Here is an 18,144-nt window from a genome sequence, read left to right as displayed (position 1 = left end):
ATTAGAAACAGTTAGGGGTAGTATTGTAGAACTATTATTGTTATTAATGGTAGTAGCCGTAGTCTACCTTCCAAAGGTAAAATCTAATGACTAGTCCAAAGCTACTTACGATTAGAAACAGTTAGGGGTAGTATTGTAGAACTATTATTGTTATTAATGGTAGTAGCAGTAGTCTACCTTCCAAAGGTAAAATCTAATGACTAGTCCAAAGCTACTTACGATTAGAAACAGTTAGGGGTAGTATTGTAGAACTATTATTGTTATTAATGGTAGTAGCAGTAGTCTACCTTCCAAGGTAAAATCTAATGACTAGTCCAAAGCTACTTACGATTAGAAACAGTTAGGGGTAGTATTGTAGAACTATTATTGTTATTAATGGTAGTAGCAGTAGTCTACCTTCCAAAGGTAAAACCTAATGACTAGTCCAAAGCTACTTACGATTAGAAACAGTTAGGGGTAGTATTGTAGAACTATTATTGTTATTAATGGTAGTAGCAGTAGTCTACCTTCCAAAGGTAAAATCTAATGACTAGTCCAAAGCTACTTACGATTAGAAACAGTTAGGGGTAGTATTGTAGAACTATTATTGTTATTAATGGTAGTAGCAGTAGTCTACCTTCCAAAGGTAAAATCTAATGACTAGTCCAAAGCTACTTACGATTAGAAACAGTTAGGGGTAGTATTGTAGAACTATTATTGTTATTAATGGTAGTAGCAGTAGTCTACCTTCCAAAGGTAAAATCTAATGACTAGTCCAAAGCTACTTACGATTAGAAACAGTTAGGGGTAGTATTGTAGAACTATTATTGTTATTAATGGTAGTAGCAGTAGTCTACCTTCCAAAGGTAAAATCTAATGACTAGTCCAAAGCTACTTACGATTAGAAACAGTTAGGGGTAGTATTGTAGAACTATTATTGTTATTAATGGTAGTAGCAGTAGTCTACCTTCCAAAGGTAAAATCCTAATGACTAGTCCAAAGCTACTTACGATTAGAAACAGTTAGGGGTAGTATTGTAGAACTATTATTGTTATTAATGGTAGTAGCAGTAGTCTACCTTCCAAAGGTAAAATCTAATGACTAGTCCAAAGCTACTTACGATTAGAAACAGTTAGGGGTAGTATTGTAGAACTATTATTGTTATTAATGGTAGTAGCAGTAGTCTACCTTCCAAAGGTAAAATCTAATGACTAGTCCAAAGCTACTTACGATTAGAAACAGTTAGGGGTAGTATTGTAGAACTATTATTGTTATTAATGGTAGTAGCCAGTAGTCTACCTTCCAAAGGTAAAATTAATGACTAGTCCAAAGCTACTTACGATTAGAAACAGTTAGGGGTAGTATTGTAGAACTATTATTGTTATTAATGGTAGTAGCAGTAGTCTACCTTCCAAAGGTAAAATCTAATGACTAGTCCAAAGCTACTTACGATTAGAAACAGTTAGGGGTAGTAGATTGTAGAACTATTATTGTTATTAATGGTAGTAGCAGTAGTCTACCTTCCAAAGGTAAAATCTAATGACTAGTCCAAAGCTACTTACGATTAGAAACAGTTAGGGGTAGTATTGTAGAACTATTATTGTTATTAATGGTAGTAGCAGTAGTCTACCTTCCAAAGGTAAAATCTAATGACTAGTCCAAAGCTACTTACGATTAGAAACAGTTAGGGGTAGTATTGTAGAACTATTATTGTTATTAATGGTAGTAGCAGTAGTCTACCTTCCAAAGGTAAAATCTAATGACTAGTCCAAAGCTACTTACGATTAGAAACAGTTAGGGGTAGTATTGTAGAACTATTATTGTTATTAATGGTAGTAGCAGTAGTCTACCTTCCAAAGGTAAAATCTAATGACTAGTCCAAAGCTACTTACGATTAGAAACAGTTAGGGGTAGTATTGTAGAACTATTATTGTTATTAATGGTAGTAGCAGTAGTCTACCTTCCAAAGGTAAAATCTAATGACTAGTCCAAAGCTACTTACGATTAGAAACAGTTAGGGATAACACTCAAGAATATATTAGATATAAAATTGTATATGGTATATATAGACATAGTTACTTAAGGTAAAATTAATAGTCTAGTACAGATAAATTGTATATGACTATTATTAGGTAACATTATCCAATATAATAACATGGTAGTAGAACATAATGTGAGCGTACTTCAATAATAATATCAAGTATATTAACAAGGAGTAGTCTTATAAGTAACTACTTCAAAATATACTAATATTAATTAAAACATAGTATATGTAAATATATGTTAGATAAGTACTTAAAGTAAATCATGATAGAAGCTACTTCAAATTGGTAGTAAACATATATATGTAGTGTATTATAAGTAAAACTAAGAATCCACTACTTACATTAAGTGGGTATGTAATATTATTTTAAGTAGTCAGTTCCTCAAAGTAATATGATATCAACTACTTTATAGTTAGATATTAGGAGTATTAAGAACAAAAAAAAAATTATGATAGTATACTATACTTCAAAGTAACAATGACATCAAGATGTAGAACATTGGTATTACTTTGTTATTAGAGAGCATATCAAGTAACTAATATATACTATATTAGAATAGGTATATTGAAACTATATGATAGTAGAGTATACTAAGTATTAATCATCTAAAAAAATTAGTAGTAAATATTATGTTTAGTGTAATGTCACTCAGTAATAAGTATCAAAGCTACTAGTAAATGGTTATGTGATATATTGTATAGTAAGTAGTACTCCAGAATAGACAGTCAAGCTACTCGTTAAAACTAGGTATATAGACTATTTGTTTATGGTAGTACAACTAAGTAAAATCAATGACTAGTCAACTATTAATTAGAAAATTAGTTATGTGAATCATTAGGTAATAAGATAGATATATTAGTAATAACTATTATGTATATAGACTAGTATAGTAAAACTATGATTAAAGTATACTAACTTAGGTATTAGAACTATATTGTTAATGGTAGATTCTACTAGTAATATACTATCAAAGTACAGATAAAAGTTAGATTAGAAATTGTAGTAGTAATATTATTAAGGTAATAATATCCACTCTAGTAAAACAGTTATAATAAACATTATATAAGGTAGTATGTACTTCAGTAAATAATGACAGTAACTACTTAGATTAGAAACTTAGGATAGTAACATTAGTATTGTAGTAAATGTACTAAGTACTAATGATTCCAAAGACTACTAGAAACATTAGATAGAACTATTATGTTATTATGGAACATAGTATTAAAGGTAATCTATACTTCCAAAGTATAATTAGAACAGTAGGGTATATAAACATATTGTATTAATGTAGACATATTATTAAGGTAATCTAATACTTCCAAAGTATACATTGACAGTAGTATATGAAACATTTTGTTATAATGTAGAGCATATCTACTTCAAGGTAAAATCTAATACTTCCAAAGTAAATTAGAAAAGTAGGTATTGTAGAACATTATTTTTTGTAGACATAGTTATTAAAGGTAAATGTAATGACTTCCAAAGTATTAAGATTAGAAACATAGTTAGATTGTAAAACATTATGTATTAATGTAGAATAAGTTACTTAAGGTAAACTATATGATAGTCAAGTCTACTTACATAAAACGTAGTAAGTATTGATAGAAAAGTTAGTAGTATTGTAGAATATTATTTTAATGTATAACTAGTTACCTTCAAAGGTAAATATTAGTCAAAGTATTAATTAAAATTGGGTAGTATTGTAACTATTATTGTTAATAGAGAGTAGTACCTTAAAGGTAAATTAGACTAGTAATATACATTAATAGAAGTTAGGTAAGTAAATATATGTAAATTTGTTAACAAGGTAATTAGAACTATAAGTATTACAGACATTAGTATATTGAAACTATTGTATATGTAAACTATTATTATTAGGTAATTATATAGTTATTAAGTAAAATCTAAGGGTAATAACTATTAGAAATTAGGGTAGAAGTAGGTATATTAAATAATGTAATGAGTCAGTATCTTCAAAAAAATTATGATAGTCAAACTACTTGTTAGAACGTAGGGTTATTTAAATAATTATTATGTAAAGTTATAAAGTTAGTATATGTAAACTATATTGAAAGTAGTGATTTAACAATTATAATTAGTATTACTTAGAACTTGGGTTAAAGACTATATTGTATAGTAGTTAGACATTAGTTAATGTAAATATATAGTAAAATTAGAGATTAAACATAGTTAATGGTAGTAGTAGTTATTAAATGATAGAGTAACTATTAAGTAAAATATGATAGTAAACTAATTAGCTTAGGTAGTGAGAATTATTTTAATAATTAGTAGCAAGCTACTTCCGTAAACTAATGGTAGTAAAGCTACTTATTAAATTAGGGGAGATGTAAACTTTATTTAAATATAGTACTACTTCGTTAAAAATTATGTATATTTAACATTTAATTAGGGTAGTATGTAACTTATGTTATAATGTAGCATAGTCTACTTCAAAGAAAATTAGATGTATATTAGTAAAAGTTTAGGTAGTAGAGAATATTATTTTTTAAGGTAAATCTAACTCAAGGAAAACTAATGTAGTCAAATATAAAGTTAGGTAGTATTGTAAAATATATTGTTTTATTAATAACTTAAGTTAATACCTAAAGTAAGATTAGATATCAAAAATTAATGTAGTAAACTTAGGGTAGATGTAGATATTAAAGTATTAATGTATACAGTTTACCTTCAGGAAAATTAATATGTAAACTATTAGTTAAAGTTAGGGGTAATTTAGAACTATTATTTTATTAAGTAGAGCGTAGTTACTCCATAAGTAATTAATGACTAGCAAAGCTACTTCATAGAAAATTAGTAGTATTTAGATTAATATTGTTATTAGAGTGCATAGTTACTTCAAGTAAAATCTAATGACTAGCAAATACTTACGATTAGAAACATTAGAGTAGTATTATGAATTATTGTTAATGTATGAGTAGATTAGTAAATATATATAAGTATGTTAAGTAATATGTAAAATTTATTAATGTATAGATATATCAAGTAAAATAGATCAAATACTTAATTAAAATTAAGAGTAGTAAAATATTATTATGTAGAGTATACTCAAGTAAAATACAGTCACATATTAACATAGTAGTTAGATATATTTAGTAGAATATTATTAGGTAACATATATCCAAGTAATTAAAACAGTAGGTTAGAACATTGTTATTTGTATGTATACTTAAAGTAATCAATAATCAGACTAGATTAGAAGAGTAATGTAGACATATTATTAGGTATAGATACTATCAAGAATAAATAAGATGTAAAATTAGTAATTGAAATATATGTATTAAGTATCAAGTACTTAATAAAATAGTGTCAGTATATTAAGTTAGGTAGTTTTCATATATATATTAGTAAAGTTAGTAATGTAATATGATTAAGTATATATAAATATATGTCATTATGAATGTTAGTAATTATTTCAAGGTAATATTACTAAGTAAACATGATATAAGTAGATTAGAAACATTGTTATTAATTAGTAGTATTACTAAGAATTAAATAGTAAACTATTGTAAAAATTAGGAATTAAATTATGTTTAATGTATGCATATCTACTTCATAAAATTAAGAGTCAAGTATTATGAAACATTAGGGAGTAGAATTATTTATTAAGTAGACAGTATTACTCCAAAGGTAAACTAATTCAAAGCTACTAATAGAAAGTTAGGGGTATATTGTAAATTTTATTATGTTACTAGTCATAAAATAAAATATTATTAAACATTATGTAATTGAAATTATTTATAATAGTTACTCAGTAAACAAATAACAATTTAATTAAATAGTAGTTAGTTAGTATTTGATTATTATGTTATGGTATTCTAAGGTAAAAATAGGTCAAACAATGATTAAAACATTAGGTATTAGTAGTTTTATTATGTAGATATTACCTAATGGTTATAATGGTAGTCCAAAGTACTTACTTAAACATTAGGGTATTTAAACTATTTATATTAAGTTAGTAGTATTTATAAGTTAATTAATGTTAGCAAGTACTTCAAGAAATTAGGTAGTCAAAGATATTATTAAAGGGTAGGTAGTATTTCAAAGTTAAATTAATAGTAGTCAAGCTTAAATTAGAAAGTAGGAAAGTATACTTTTTAATTTAGTAGATGAGTTCATTCAAGTAAATAGTCAAACTCTTCATAATGTATTAAACTAAGTTTATTGTAGAAGTTACTTCAGTAAATATTAGATGTATACTAAGTATTAAGATTAGAACTAATTTTAAATACAGATTAACTCATGTAATTTATAGATAAAGTTATATTATTAGAATCTAATGTATATGTTACACTTAACTTGATAAATTAGTAAGCAGTATTATGATTAAATGCATACTTATCCAAAATTATTGTAGTATTTAACATTATTAAGTTAGGCTAGTATTATCCAAGTATATTATATAAATACTAGATTAAACATACAGTATTAATTAAAGAGGGATTATAAACTAATATTTAAGTACAAGTATACGTTAGAAGTGTATTTAAACTATTTGTTATAATGATAGTAGTAGTTAATTCTACAACATACTGTCACTACAAGTAATAGTACTATTAGGTTAATTAATATCATATAGTTACATTCTACCTACAGCTACCATAGTCGAATATTGGATAGTATAGTAATTGTAGTTAACTCTTTTGATAATGTTCAAGTTACTTCAAGTAAATTTATAAGTCTAAATTTAGCATAGTAGGGTGATTCCATTTATTATTTAAGGATAAGTATTCCTAAGGTAAAATATATTGTAAAATTACTTAAAAGTTAGTACTTAATAACTTAGTATTAATCTGTTAGTTAAACTTAATAATCGTAAAGCTACTTAGTTAAAAATTGTTAGGTGAAAATATTATGTTATTAGGTAGTAGTATATTTATTAGGTAAGAGTATACCTCAAAGTAATTAATTAGTAAACTTATAGTTAAATGGTAGTATATTGTATTAATTATTAATTAAGTTAGCAAGTACTTAAAGGTAAAATCTAATGACTAGTCCAAAGCTACTTATGATTATGAGATAATCAACAAAACTCAAATAAGTATCAGTATTAGTATTAGCATGCTCTATTAACAAATATTATATATTCACATCAAACAATATAGCTATGTGCCATAACTGTTACTGTTTTAAAATAAAAAACTAATTATTTACAAAGAAAATAGGAATTACTAGATTCTACCTCATAACATACAGGGGGGAAAACATAGTAACATGTAGCAAGTTGCGGGCTCCCCATTATAGAACTCTGAAGCGGTAATGTTAAACATAGTATTTCTATCTTTTGTTCTCTCTCTCTCTCTTTCTTTCTCTCTCTCTCTCTCTCTCTAGTATGTAAATTTGAAAAGATAATAGCGTGATAGAGCAAAAAGGAAGATTATCTATACACTCGTGGTGGCTTTCACCAGAGTCAGAATACCTTCTTTTTTTGTGAGAGGCAATCCCCTTGCTTGATTTACATTCGATGGCAAAACCAAATTGTTTGACATCGATTGCTTCACGAACTCAATTTCTCTTTCTTCTAAAGTAAAGGAATGTTCTTTACAAAAATGTGTTTGCTTTCCTTTGCAAAACTTCACCTCAACAACTTCCTTCAGCTTTGGCAGTTTTACATTTTTATTGGACTTTGCTCTGTTATGAGCCCGGAATTCATAAAAAATCACTGAATTGTATTAACTGTCTTGGTGGATTTTTGGTATAGGCTGTGAAATCATCAAAGGTTATGATTTCCTTCTCCTTCTTCATTTTATTGCTAATTGCTCCACGTATGCTGTCCGCTTTCATAAAAGTGTGTCCCTGTTCTGGGTATTTTATTGTAACTGAAAGTGGTGCCCATTCTTCTTTCATGCAAGCAGCCATGGCAATATACAATGTCCAATTTTTATTCTGTGCTGCGCAGTTGTCTGCCCAGAAAACAATATGGTCTTTATCTGAGGATTCCATTGCCTTCATGTAGGCTTACGCCACATCTGCTGCATTTCTCCCACCAATCGCCTCATGCCATAAAATTACTAGGTCGGGGCCAAAAATTGCTGCTTTGTAGTCATCTTGGTAATAGGATGATTTTTTTTTGCTTATCTGCAGCAAAGACATCTGTGTCCCCACTACTTCCACTTGACATGGACCTATACTCTTTTCTGGCCTCATTCACCCTCCTTATGTGGTCGTTGTAAATAACTTTCCCAAGGCAAATGTCACACTCAGCAGGTAGATTTGACTCTCACTGTCATTTTCATTGTGAAATTTGAAGACACCACAAATCTCTCAAACGTCGGTAACCAAAAGATATTTTTTGCTTTTCAAATATGGCTCTGTATGTCTCGTAACATTCCTGTCCTTCATTACTTTTAAAATCGTTATACATTTCTGAGATTGACAAGCAACAGTCCAGGTATCTCCTATTAGGGGCACGTTCTTGATGATAGTCGCTTGTTGATGGCTTGTAAGAGTTGATGTGATCGATTATCATGTCATGATCGTTTATTTGTTGGCTGTCCTTTCCCACTACCATCTTCAATTAAAGCTGCTATGTCCTGTGATCTAATTTTCCTTGCCAGAAAGCTTGTGATGATGCCATCTGTTTTCATGCCCAATGACATAAACATGGATTTACAAACAGAAACGTTACTACCATTTTCATTGAAAAGGCTGTATGTAACTGACTTTGTCTTGCTTCCCTTTCCAGTTTTTTGTATTTCAATTTTGAGGTGATCATCTTAAAAAAGCGATCTTTGGCTAAAATCTAAACTCCAAAAATTGTTCCAAATTATCTTTGGTCAGTGGTATGACAGGTAGCAGCCTTTCTACATTTTGATTTTGAGGAACAGCGCAGGAGAAGTTTCTTTGTTGAAAGATTGTGGTTTATTTTGCTTGACGTGTTCCTCCTCTTCTATCTGACGAAGCAAAGCCTTGTTCATAGAGGAGGTATGAACGACAGATTCCATCACCGTCGTCAATACTAGAGAACTTCATGACCTAAACTCACCTCAAACGTTCATCTTTTCATTCTAAAATGTGACTGAAAAGAGGCATCCTCGTAATGAGGGATGACATTTTCAGCGTAGTGAGGAATCCATCGACGATGCTGAGTTGTTTTTCGTTCGGCTTTTTGTTCCTTCTCCTCTTCTATCTGATGAAGCAAAGCCTTGTTCATAGAGGAGGTATGAACGACGGATTCCATCACCGTCGCCAACATTGGTGGGGTAGGGACTCAATGGCTTATCACTCAGGTGGCGTAGGTTCTCAATGACCAATAGCACTGGTGGATATATGCAGTGGGTAATAGCACTGGAGATAGGAACTGAGTAAGTAAAATACAATGAACAAGTAGTAGGATACCATTACCTGCCACCACTGGCAGTGAATACAATTTATTTCAACAACAACAAAAAATGAAATGCAGTGTACACCATATGAACACATAAGAAATGCATATCATATTGAAGGAAACATAAAAACAGAAGGCATAAGGTGGAAAACACAATGACAGGAAAAGCATAATCAGCAAGGGCAACACAATAGATCAAAATCCAACTTACATTTGGTGACTACAGTTTTTTGATGTTCTAGTGAGCGAAAGTGGTGTCTTGGAGACACAAAGGTTTTACTCTATCTCTTACAATGGATCAAACGAGGTAAGGAAACCCAACAGTTTTCATTTAAAAGTAACATTTCGTTTTGCTTCTAACAAAAGTTAGATGTATAAACTATGACTTTAAAATTTTAAAAACTATTTCCATCATTATTTATAATTGAAAACAAGGACCCGTTTCTTCTTCAAACTTGAAATGAAAGTTAATATGTTTTCGATATTAAAGTCAGTCGCAATACAACTTACAAAAAATATTCTGTTTGTTACTTATATGACCTGTGTACATGTATTTTGAGTCATATGTCACTTCAGATTATTTACATGTCTTGTTATAGCCATGTACAATCTGTGATTCAAATTCAGGATCAATCTTTGAAATTTAAAAACAATCAACACAAAACCATTTCTTCACATTGTAGTGGCTACGATAGCCAACACAACTGAAGTGAAACCAGTTGCAACAACCTTCGCATTGGATCATCTTCAACTCACCATCATCCAAATCACCACAAGTTTCACAACGGAAAATATTGTCTTCTCGCTTATGATTGACCCGGGACATAAGAATACATAAGCCATCAGAATCAAAATGGCCATGAATAACAGAAAAATCATGATAAACAAGAAGAGGAGAGAGATACTACATCTCGGACATCACAAGATGAATACAGTCCATCGTCACGAACCTCACGGACAGAACCCTTAAGAAGGAGAGAGCACTGCTCAGAAGAAGACAACTCAGAAAACATCTTCAAACCCCGGGCTTTTCTTTTGCGACGTGTGAAAGTCTGGCGATTTTTTGGCCGACCTTTCACACGCACAGGCTGCAGAACAACCTGACCAAATGGAGCAGGGTCAGAAGAAGAAACGACTAGAGGCTGAGGCTGAGACAAACCATCCTGAAGAAGGGGTGAAGAGGATACTAGAGGCTGAGGCTGAGAAGAACCATCCTGAAGAAGGGGTGAAGAGGATACTAGAGGCTGAGACGAACCATCCTGAAGAAGGGGTGAAGAGGATACTCGAGGCTGAGACTGAGACGAACCATCCTGAAGAAGGGGTGAAGAGGATACTAGAGGCTGAGACTGAGACGAACCATCCTGAAGAAGAGGTGCAGAAGAAACTAGAGGTTGGGACGAGCCATCCTGTAGAAGGGGTGAAGAGGAAATATCAATAGGTTGGGATGAACCATCACCTGTCCCAGAAGAAAAGAGACTGGACAATTGAAGATATTTGTCTTCAAAGTCCAGATCTCCCAACAGAGACATGAAAGAACTGATTTTTTTGGATAAGAGCTCAACAGTTGTGTATTTACTTCAGGGGTCCTGCCCAACCGACAAGAACTACAAACAGAGGAAGACAAAAAACCAGGAAAATGAACCCCAGCATCCAAAAGACGGGTTTTGTCTTGTAAGTCACGTCCATCACAAGAACTTCGCCATACATATTGGCCAGGGCCATCATTTCCTTTGTCACATAAGACAAATATACCAAGCGTCCCTCCAAGTCCATAGTGAATTCTACCCTTCCACCACTGTCCACAATGGACTTGAGACTAGACTCCACAGAAGACGAATCTGATGCCTTGGGGCCCAGGTGTTTCTGCCTGAAATTATATACGTCCTTTGTTAAAACATTCTTTCCTTGTTCGTGTTGTACTACTTCGACAATGTCCTTGTCAGAAACACTGGGACACCCAAGGAGAAGCTCCATTCCAGGCGTCTTATCAATCTTTCTCGACTCCCGGAAATACAGCGAGAGCCTGAGGAACAAAAGAAAGAAGAAGAAAAAAAGAAAATAAATTAAAGATGAACCATACTCAAAACACTATGTTTTACAAAAAAATAAAGATGTCTAAACCAGTGTTCACCCGTTCATATAATTTACTTCACAACTTGAAGATAGCGAGACAAAATAAAACGTTCGGTATGTAAGCCGCGGGTAATTTTTAAAAAACATTTCAACGGACTGTAGAATGAGGCAAAATTTTGTATATGGTTCAAAACTCATCTTCAATCTGTCAAGTCACTTAAACATGTGGTACCTTATGAAATGAATACAGGGACGAAAACCCATTTTAAATAGTTATAAATTGTCTCTTGTGGTACAGTAGTTATAAATTGTCTCTTGTGGTACAGTAGTTATAAATTGTCTCTTGTGGTACAGTAGTTATAAATTGTCTCTTGTGGTACAGTAGTTATAAATTGTCTCTTGTGGTACAGTAGTTATAAATTGTCTCTTGTGGTACAGACTATGCCGTCTTTAATCACACATCCATTGGGCACGTTTCGGATTCAAGCACACCAATTGTATTGTTACAAGACTGTATCGAATTCTGACCACTAATTATTGTTATCCATTCCCTTTGGTTAAAGTAAGGCAACATGGACTGTACCTACTAATGGAAGAAATAAACACAATGTACCTACCTCTTTCGATGGAGTATGGGTGTCATGAACAAGAATTGCCTTGGTCAGAACTAACGACCAAGTCCCGCTGTCCTCCTTCAAGACAGCTCGTATTTGGGCTGAGCAGCCAAGTTTAACAGACCTGGGAATTGAGTCAGTTTCACCTTCCAATTGCTTAACAGCATTATTCAGTTGTGCGTATGATGAAAAACTATCCCCAATAGCGATGGCCATTTTTATTGCGTACTTTTTTATTTTACCAATGCTAGCCTGTCGAGTGTCACAATCGAAATGAAATTGAAACAATGAAACTGAAAACTCGAGCGTGGCAGTGGTGCCACGGTCGACTTACCAAATGGGACCTTTAACACGACCGGGGGTCAAAAAAGTACGGCTAAACTCCTTTGTCCCCTGTACTTAATGACGGCAAGCCTGCCAGTCTAGGCGCCCTTAAGTACGACTAGCCACTTCCTTAACAAAATAGAATGCTGTCCTAGTCCTACGTCCTTCGACACAGTTGTTCCAAATCCCAGCATTCTCTGTTTCTTTGTTGGATTTCCATTAGTTTCTCTGCTCTGACTTTTCATTCTGTCCTGATTCTGTCCCCATTCACATTTAAAAGTGGTTACGGCGAAAGCAAAAGTATTCGTCTAAAATAATAGTGCCAATCAACGAGTGGATGCATTAAACAAGATATAAACAACAATAACAAGAAGATAATACATCAAGCTGACCATTGCTCAAGAGTCCAAACTCTGTGTCCGAGCAGGGGTAATTAGTCTTTTCTCCCGAGTGATACTTGACACCAACACCTTCGCCATCTTGGGTGGGTAAATATGCCAAGGTTGTGAGATTATTCTTATAAAACATGTCATACTTCTTTTGGAAAAAAGACAAATATCATAGATATCGCTTTTTTGTTGTTGCAAAAATGCATATAATTAATAAAGGAAAAAAGCCTCATTGTTTGTCACGCAGTCAATACTGTATAGGAATTATCTATCATTTAGGTAAAATTAAGTGATTTTAGCAAAAGAATCCCAATATACCAAAATATCAAACCCAGTTAAAATTGTTTGTTTTTTTTGTTTTTTTTGCCAAACTGGTAATTCTGCATTGACGCATGCACTTTTTAACCCGCCAAAAAAAGTTGTCTCGCCTCGCTGAGACACAGTTTTGCCACGCGAGGCGCCTTCTCAGCCGGCTTTTTGACTCACTATAGCTCGCCTATGGAACAAGCTACTGATGTTTCCTGGAGCGTCTCACTCATCAGGGGACTTTCTAACATAGTCCAACACCAACTTGCACGATGAAAATCATTGTGGCATTGGTTAGCCATGACACGAAGAACAATTTTACTCGAATTTGTGTTGTTCTTTTGAATAAACGTATCCATGAGGTCGAAAATAGCCTTAAAAAAAACCAACAAAGAATAAAGCTCAACTTTGAATCTTTAGAACAAGTCAACCTAGTGTCAACAAGTGAGAAAGAGGATGTGAAGCAGGGGTGAAAATAAACTTGTTCAGTTTCTTTTCTTATTTTGAACCCCTTTCTCTCTCTTTTAAAAAAAAATTAAAATATATTTTTCAGCAGTGTCTATTTTTTTTTTCTTTCCAAAAATGCAAAAAATCGCAGAACATTACAGATGCGCAAAAATTGGAGGCCATAACAATTGCAAATGTTAAATAAATATGTCATCACAACTTCAGGCTATGTGGTATTGTGGTCGATTATGACACGCGCTTTCGGATTGGAAGTTCCTGGGTTCGAACCTCACTTGGCGCATAGTTGAGTCCTTAGAAAAGGCTATTTACGCACATTAATAGTAATAGGTTATCTATAATCCTTCATGAAATGCCTAGGTGAGGGCACCTGGAATGCAAATGCTCGGAAGAGTTACTTTTTTTTGTCAAAAGGTCAGTCTTGTACTAACAAATGTGTTATAGAAAGTCCTTTAGAGAGCCACTTAGCCCATGGAGTTGGATTTTATCCCGTTTTCTATAGCGTGAAACGGACAAAGGCAATTATTTGATACCCTTTGAATAGGACAATTGTCTATTGCAAGGGTACTTTCTGCCATACCTAACAGATCCAGTCACCCAATCACTGCTGGGTGAACAGGAGTCGGAAAAAAATCTCGACTGCACCAGGGATCTATCTCTTTGCTTATAAAACGAGTGCTGTACCAACTGAGCTATCCGAACCCCTGACCAATATTTTGTATTATATTTTAAATATTTTTATACATCTATTTCTTATTGGGGAAAAAATGTCCGAGTATGTTGAATATTATGTTTTATCTGCAATTGTTGAATTGAGAAAGAAAATTAAATCAGATAAATAAACGAATGGTTTTTGTTTTGTTTTGTTTTTCAAAAGAAGAAAGTGAGAATTTGCTCATGCAAGTTTTTTGGGGTTTTTTTTTTCAAACACGATTATCATCAACATGAAGAAATCTTGGGGTAACAGTTTTTCACAAGTTAGAGGCCAAAACATTTTCTGTCCAAATTTTAAGAAGGCATTATATCATTGTTTTACGGGATTGTCTATTTACATTATCACTCACATATTTTTGTTCAATTTACATCAAATGTAAAAAATGTCTTTCCTAGATCTATGTGCATTGTGAGTAAACCGTACTAGATAATATGCTATAGTTCGGTTGCATTTTGAGGAAACCCTATTATTATTATATATTATGCTATAATTCTATGCATTTTGTGGAAAGTCTATATTGGGTATTTTGCTATAGTTCCATGCATTTTGAGGAAACCTTATTAGGTATATTGCTATAGTCCCATGCATTTTGAGGAAACACCTATTACTATTATATATTCTGCTATAGTTCTGTGCATTTTGAGGAACCCTATTATATATTCTGCTATAATTCTGTGCATTTTGAGGAAACTGTGTTACATATTTTGCTATTGTTCCGTGCATTTTGAGGAAACCCTATATGATAATATAGTATAGTTATCTGCATTTTGAGGAAACACTATTAGATATTTTGCTATAGTTATGTGCATTTTGAGGAAACCCTGTTAGATATTTTGCTATATTAGTGCATGGGCCAGTGGGCGAAACCCTTCCCCCCCCCCCCCCCCCCCCCCCCGGGGGAGTTTTCGCCACATGGTTTTTCTGAAACAGCACTATATCTTGAGTATTAATCCGGGTGTTACCGTTTTTTCAAGTGTCATTTACGAGAGTTACGGCCCTTGAAAGGTCATTAGGTGCAATTTTTTGTGAAATCGTTTTTGTGCATAAAATGGTTGTTTATCACCTTAAAATTGTTTCACATACAATCAATAATGGAATTTTATTGTAATTTCTCATTTTTTGCCTCATGTCATAAAATATTTTACAAAGCCATATAGCGTTTTTAAATCTTTGATAGCCATTTTCTCTATAATTTGAAAAAAAATCTATTACAGTGTACTTGTTTCCCTTCAGGATGAATAAACAAGAGGGATTTTGCACTAGCACAATTCAGGCATGCTTCAGGGACATATAACACAAATTAATCCGGTGTGTTACAGTTTTTTCAAGTATCATTTACAGGAGTTATGGCCCTTGAAAGGTCATCGGGTGCAATTTTTCGTGAACTCATTTTTGTGAATAAAATGATTGTTTATCACCCTAAAATTGTTTCGAATGCAATAAATAGTGGAATTTTATTGTCATTTCCCATTTTTTGCCTCATATCATAAAATATTTTACAAAGCCATATAGCGTTTTTAAATCTTTGATAGCCATTTTCTCTATAATTTGAAAAAAAAATCTATTACAGTGTACTTGTTTCCCTTCAGGATGAATAAACAAGCGGGATTTTGCACTAGCACAATTCAGGCATGCTTCAGGGACATATAACACAAATTAATCCGGGTGTTACAGTTTTTTCAAGTATCATTTACAGGAGTTATGGCCCTTGAAAGGTCATCGGGTGCAATTTTTCGTGAACTCATTTTTGTGAATAAAATGATTGTTTATCACCCTAAAATTGCTTCAAATGCAATAAATAGTGGAATTTTATTGTCATTTCTCATTTTTTGCCTCATATCATAAAATATTTTACAAAGCTATATAGGGTTTTTAAATCTTTGATATTGATAGCCATTTTCTCTATAATATGAAAAAAATATATATTACAGTGTATTTGCTTCCTTTCAGTGATAAATAAACAAGAGGAATTTTGTACTAGCACAATTCAGGCATGATTAATGGGCATATAACACATATACATTTGTAACATTTGACCTTGCTGTAGCAAAGAAAGCTTACGATATTGTCTGGCAAAACCCACAGCTTTACAAAACAGTCATTATTCACCTGGGTGTCTTTCACACCATAATTTCATATCTTGGTGCCCTGGGAAAGCTCCAAAGTGGATCTGGTTTTGAAGAAATTGTGACTGAAGCAGGGCTATGTGCACATGGTTCTATGGATAGGGTTATGAGTGGAAAGAACTACAACAGGGCTATACGAGTGCATGTGTCTGTTTTGGAGGCTCTAGAGAGGCTTCTGCTTGCAAAATTTGAGCAGAACACGGATTCAAAACTCAGTAAAGACCTCATGTCTTACATAAAGGAATTCACCAAAGGAATTTCAAGCCATACAGCTAATAAAATTCTCCAGTCAACTGTGTATGCTGAGTTATTTTCCCAGTATGAAGCCTTCAAAGAGAGTGTCCGCTCAGGAAAGTACGGAAAAACTGCACAATACTGGATCCAATACATGGACAGAGTTTGGCTTCTCCTCCAGTTTCTGCGAGCTACCAACTTTCTTCTTCATATATCTTGTTTAAAAGAACTGTGCACACTGCTTTTTACCATGAATCACCACAATTATGCCAAGTATCTCAGTGTATATTTTGTGTCACTAGCCAACCTGATTCATTCCCACCCAGGGGCAGAAGAAATGTTACAAGATAATGGATTTAGTGTCTCCAGATCAAGGACGCCTGCTGGAAGAATAGCAGTTGATATGACCATTGGACAAACAATAAACAAACATGCAAAGACAAAAGGAGGTATTGTTAGGTTCAGCAAGAGTCTTCCAAGCTATTACCGTTGGAGTGTAACAAGACACAATCGAGCAGAATATGTATCAGCAACCCAAAGAATGATCAGCAACAACAACTGTATAGATATAGACACCCACAAAGAATTGAGCCTTGCAGAAAAAAGACAAAGTGAAAAGCGAGTGCAAAAGATCCTCCAGGCATTTTCAGCATTATTTATCAATCCCTTTGAAGTTGAAGATGGTCTGGTCAGTCTAGCTTCAGGAATGAAAGTGCAAGAGGATGTTGCTGATGACCTGCTAGCCGTGGAAAAAACAGGAAAAAGATTGTTTGAAAGTTTTGTTGAAAACAGACTGAAGGAAAAGACTGTAGAATTTCACAAGCCATTAGAAAGGAACAAGACCAAGACATTTGCATCATTGAGGAAAGTGGTAACAGTGAAAAAAGACATGAACGTGGTCAAAATCAAGGCACAAAGAAATTTATTTGGCCAGCTTCTTGTTTTGTCCCAAGAACACAGTGTTGATCTTCAAAAAGTTCTTCAATATCCTCTAACACCTACTCCATGGTCGCTGGCTTCATCAGATGGTTTACCTCTGAAGACCAACAAAGCAACTCTGTTGCACAAGCTCACGCCTGACAATTCATTAATGTTCGAGGATTATGCAAAAACAAAACAAACACCGTTTACATTGTTGATGGCAATGCACTGTTACAAACTCTGTCAGCAATCCCAAATACATTTGGTGAAGTAGCCAAACTTACATTTTCCTCCTTACCACAAGCAGCTTGTGTACACTTTGTGACTGATACTTACATAGAAGATTCAATCATAGAAGATGCATACTTGTTAAGAGGATCTGCAACAACAGTACCCAGACGTTGGAAATCATTTCTCAGCTGCGTTGATAACAAAAGACCCCTCATCAGGTTTCTCCTCAAGGAATGGGAAAGTAACGAATATGCAAAGAAACTGAGAAACAGGGAAATCTTCTTTGTCTGTGAAGAGAGATGCACCTTACTTTACAGTGACACGGATGAATTTACCACAGCTGTACCTTGTCTAGATCTCTACTCATCACAGGAAGA

General features: G+C 33.1%; 1 protein-coding gene across 1 annotated transcript; it reads left to right on the top strand.

Moving 5' to 3' along the window:
• The first annotated feature begins 1,480 nt into the window (after positions 1-1,480).
• LOC144958100 (uncharacterized) lies at positions 1,481-14,383 on the top strand. The gene is made up of 2 exons (XM_078889753.1): positions 1,481-1,948; positions 7,020-14,383. Exon 2 carries the CDS (start codon positions 10,478-10,480, stop codon positions 10,805-10,807), a length of 330 nt encoding a protein of 109 aa, XP_078745879.1. The 5' UTR covers positions 1,481-1,948; positions 7,020-10,477; the 3' UTR covers positions 10,808-14,383.
• Positions 14,384-18,144: the final 3,761 nt, after the last annotated feature.

This window comes from Berghia stephanieae, chromosome 12 (genome assembly GCF_034508935.2).
Source record: "Berghia stephanieae isolate SIO BIC M18660-M18661 chromosome 12, UCSD_Bste_1.3, whole genome shotgun sequence".
In the NCBI taxonomy this organism is placed as follows: Eukaryota; Metazoa; Mollusca; class Gastropoda; order Nudibranchia; family Aeolidiidae; genus Berghia; species Berghia stephanieae.
Note: the sequence above shows the minus strand (reverse complement) of the source record. Positions and strands in the feature narration are given on the sequence as shown.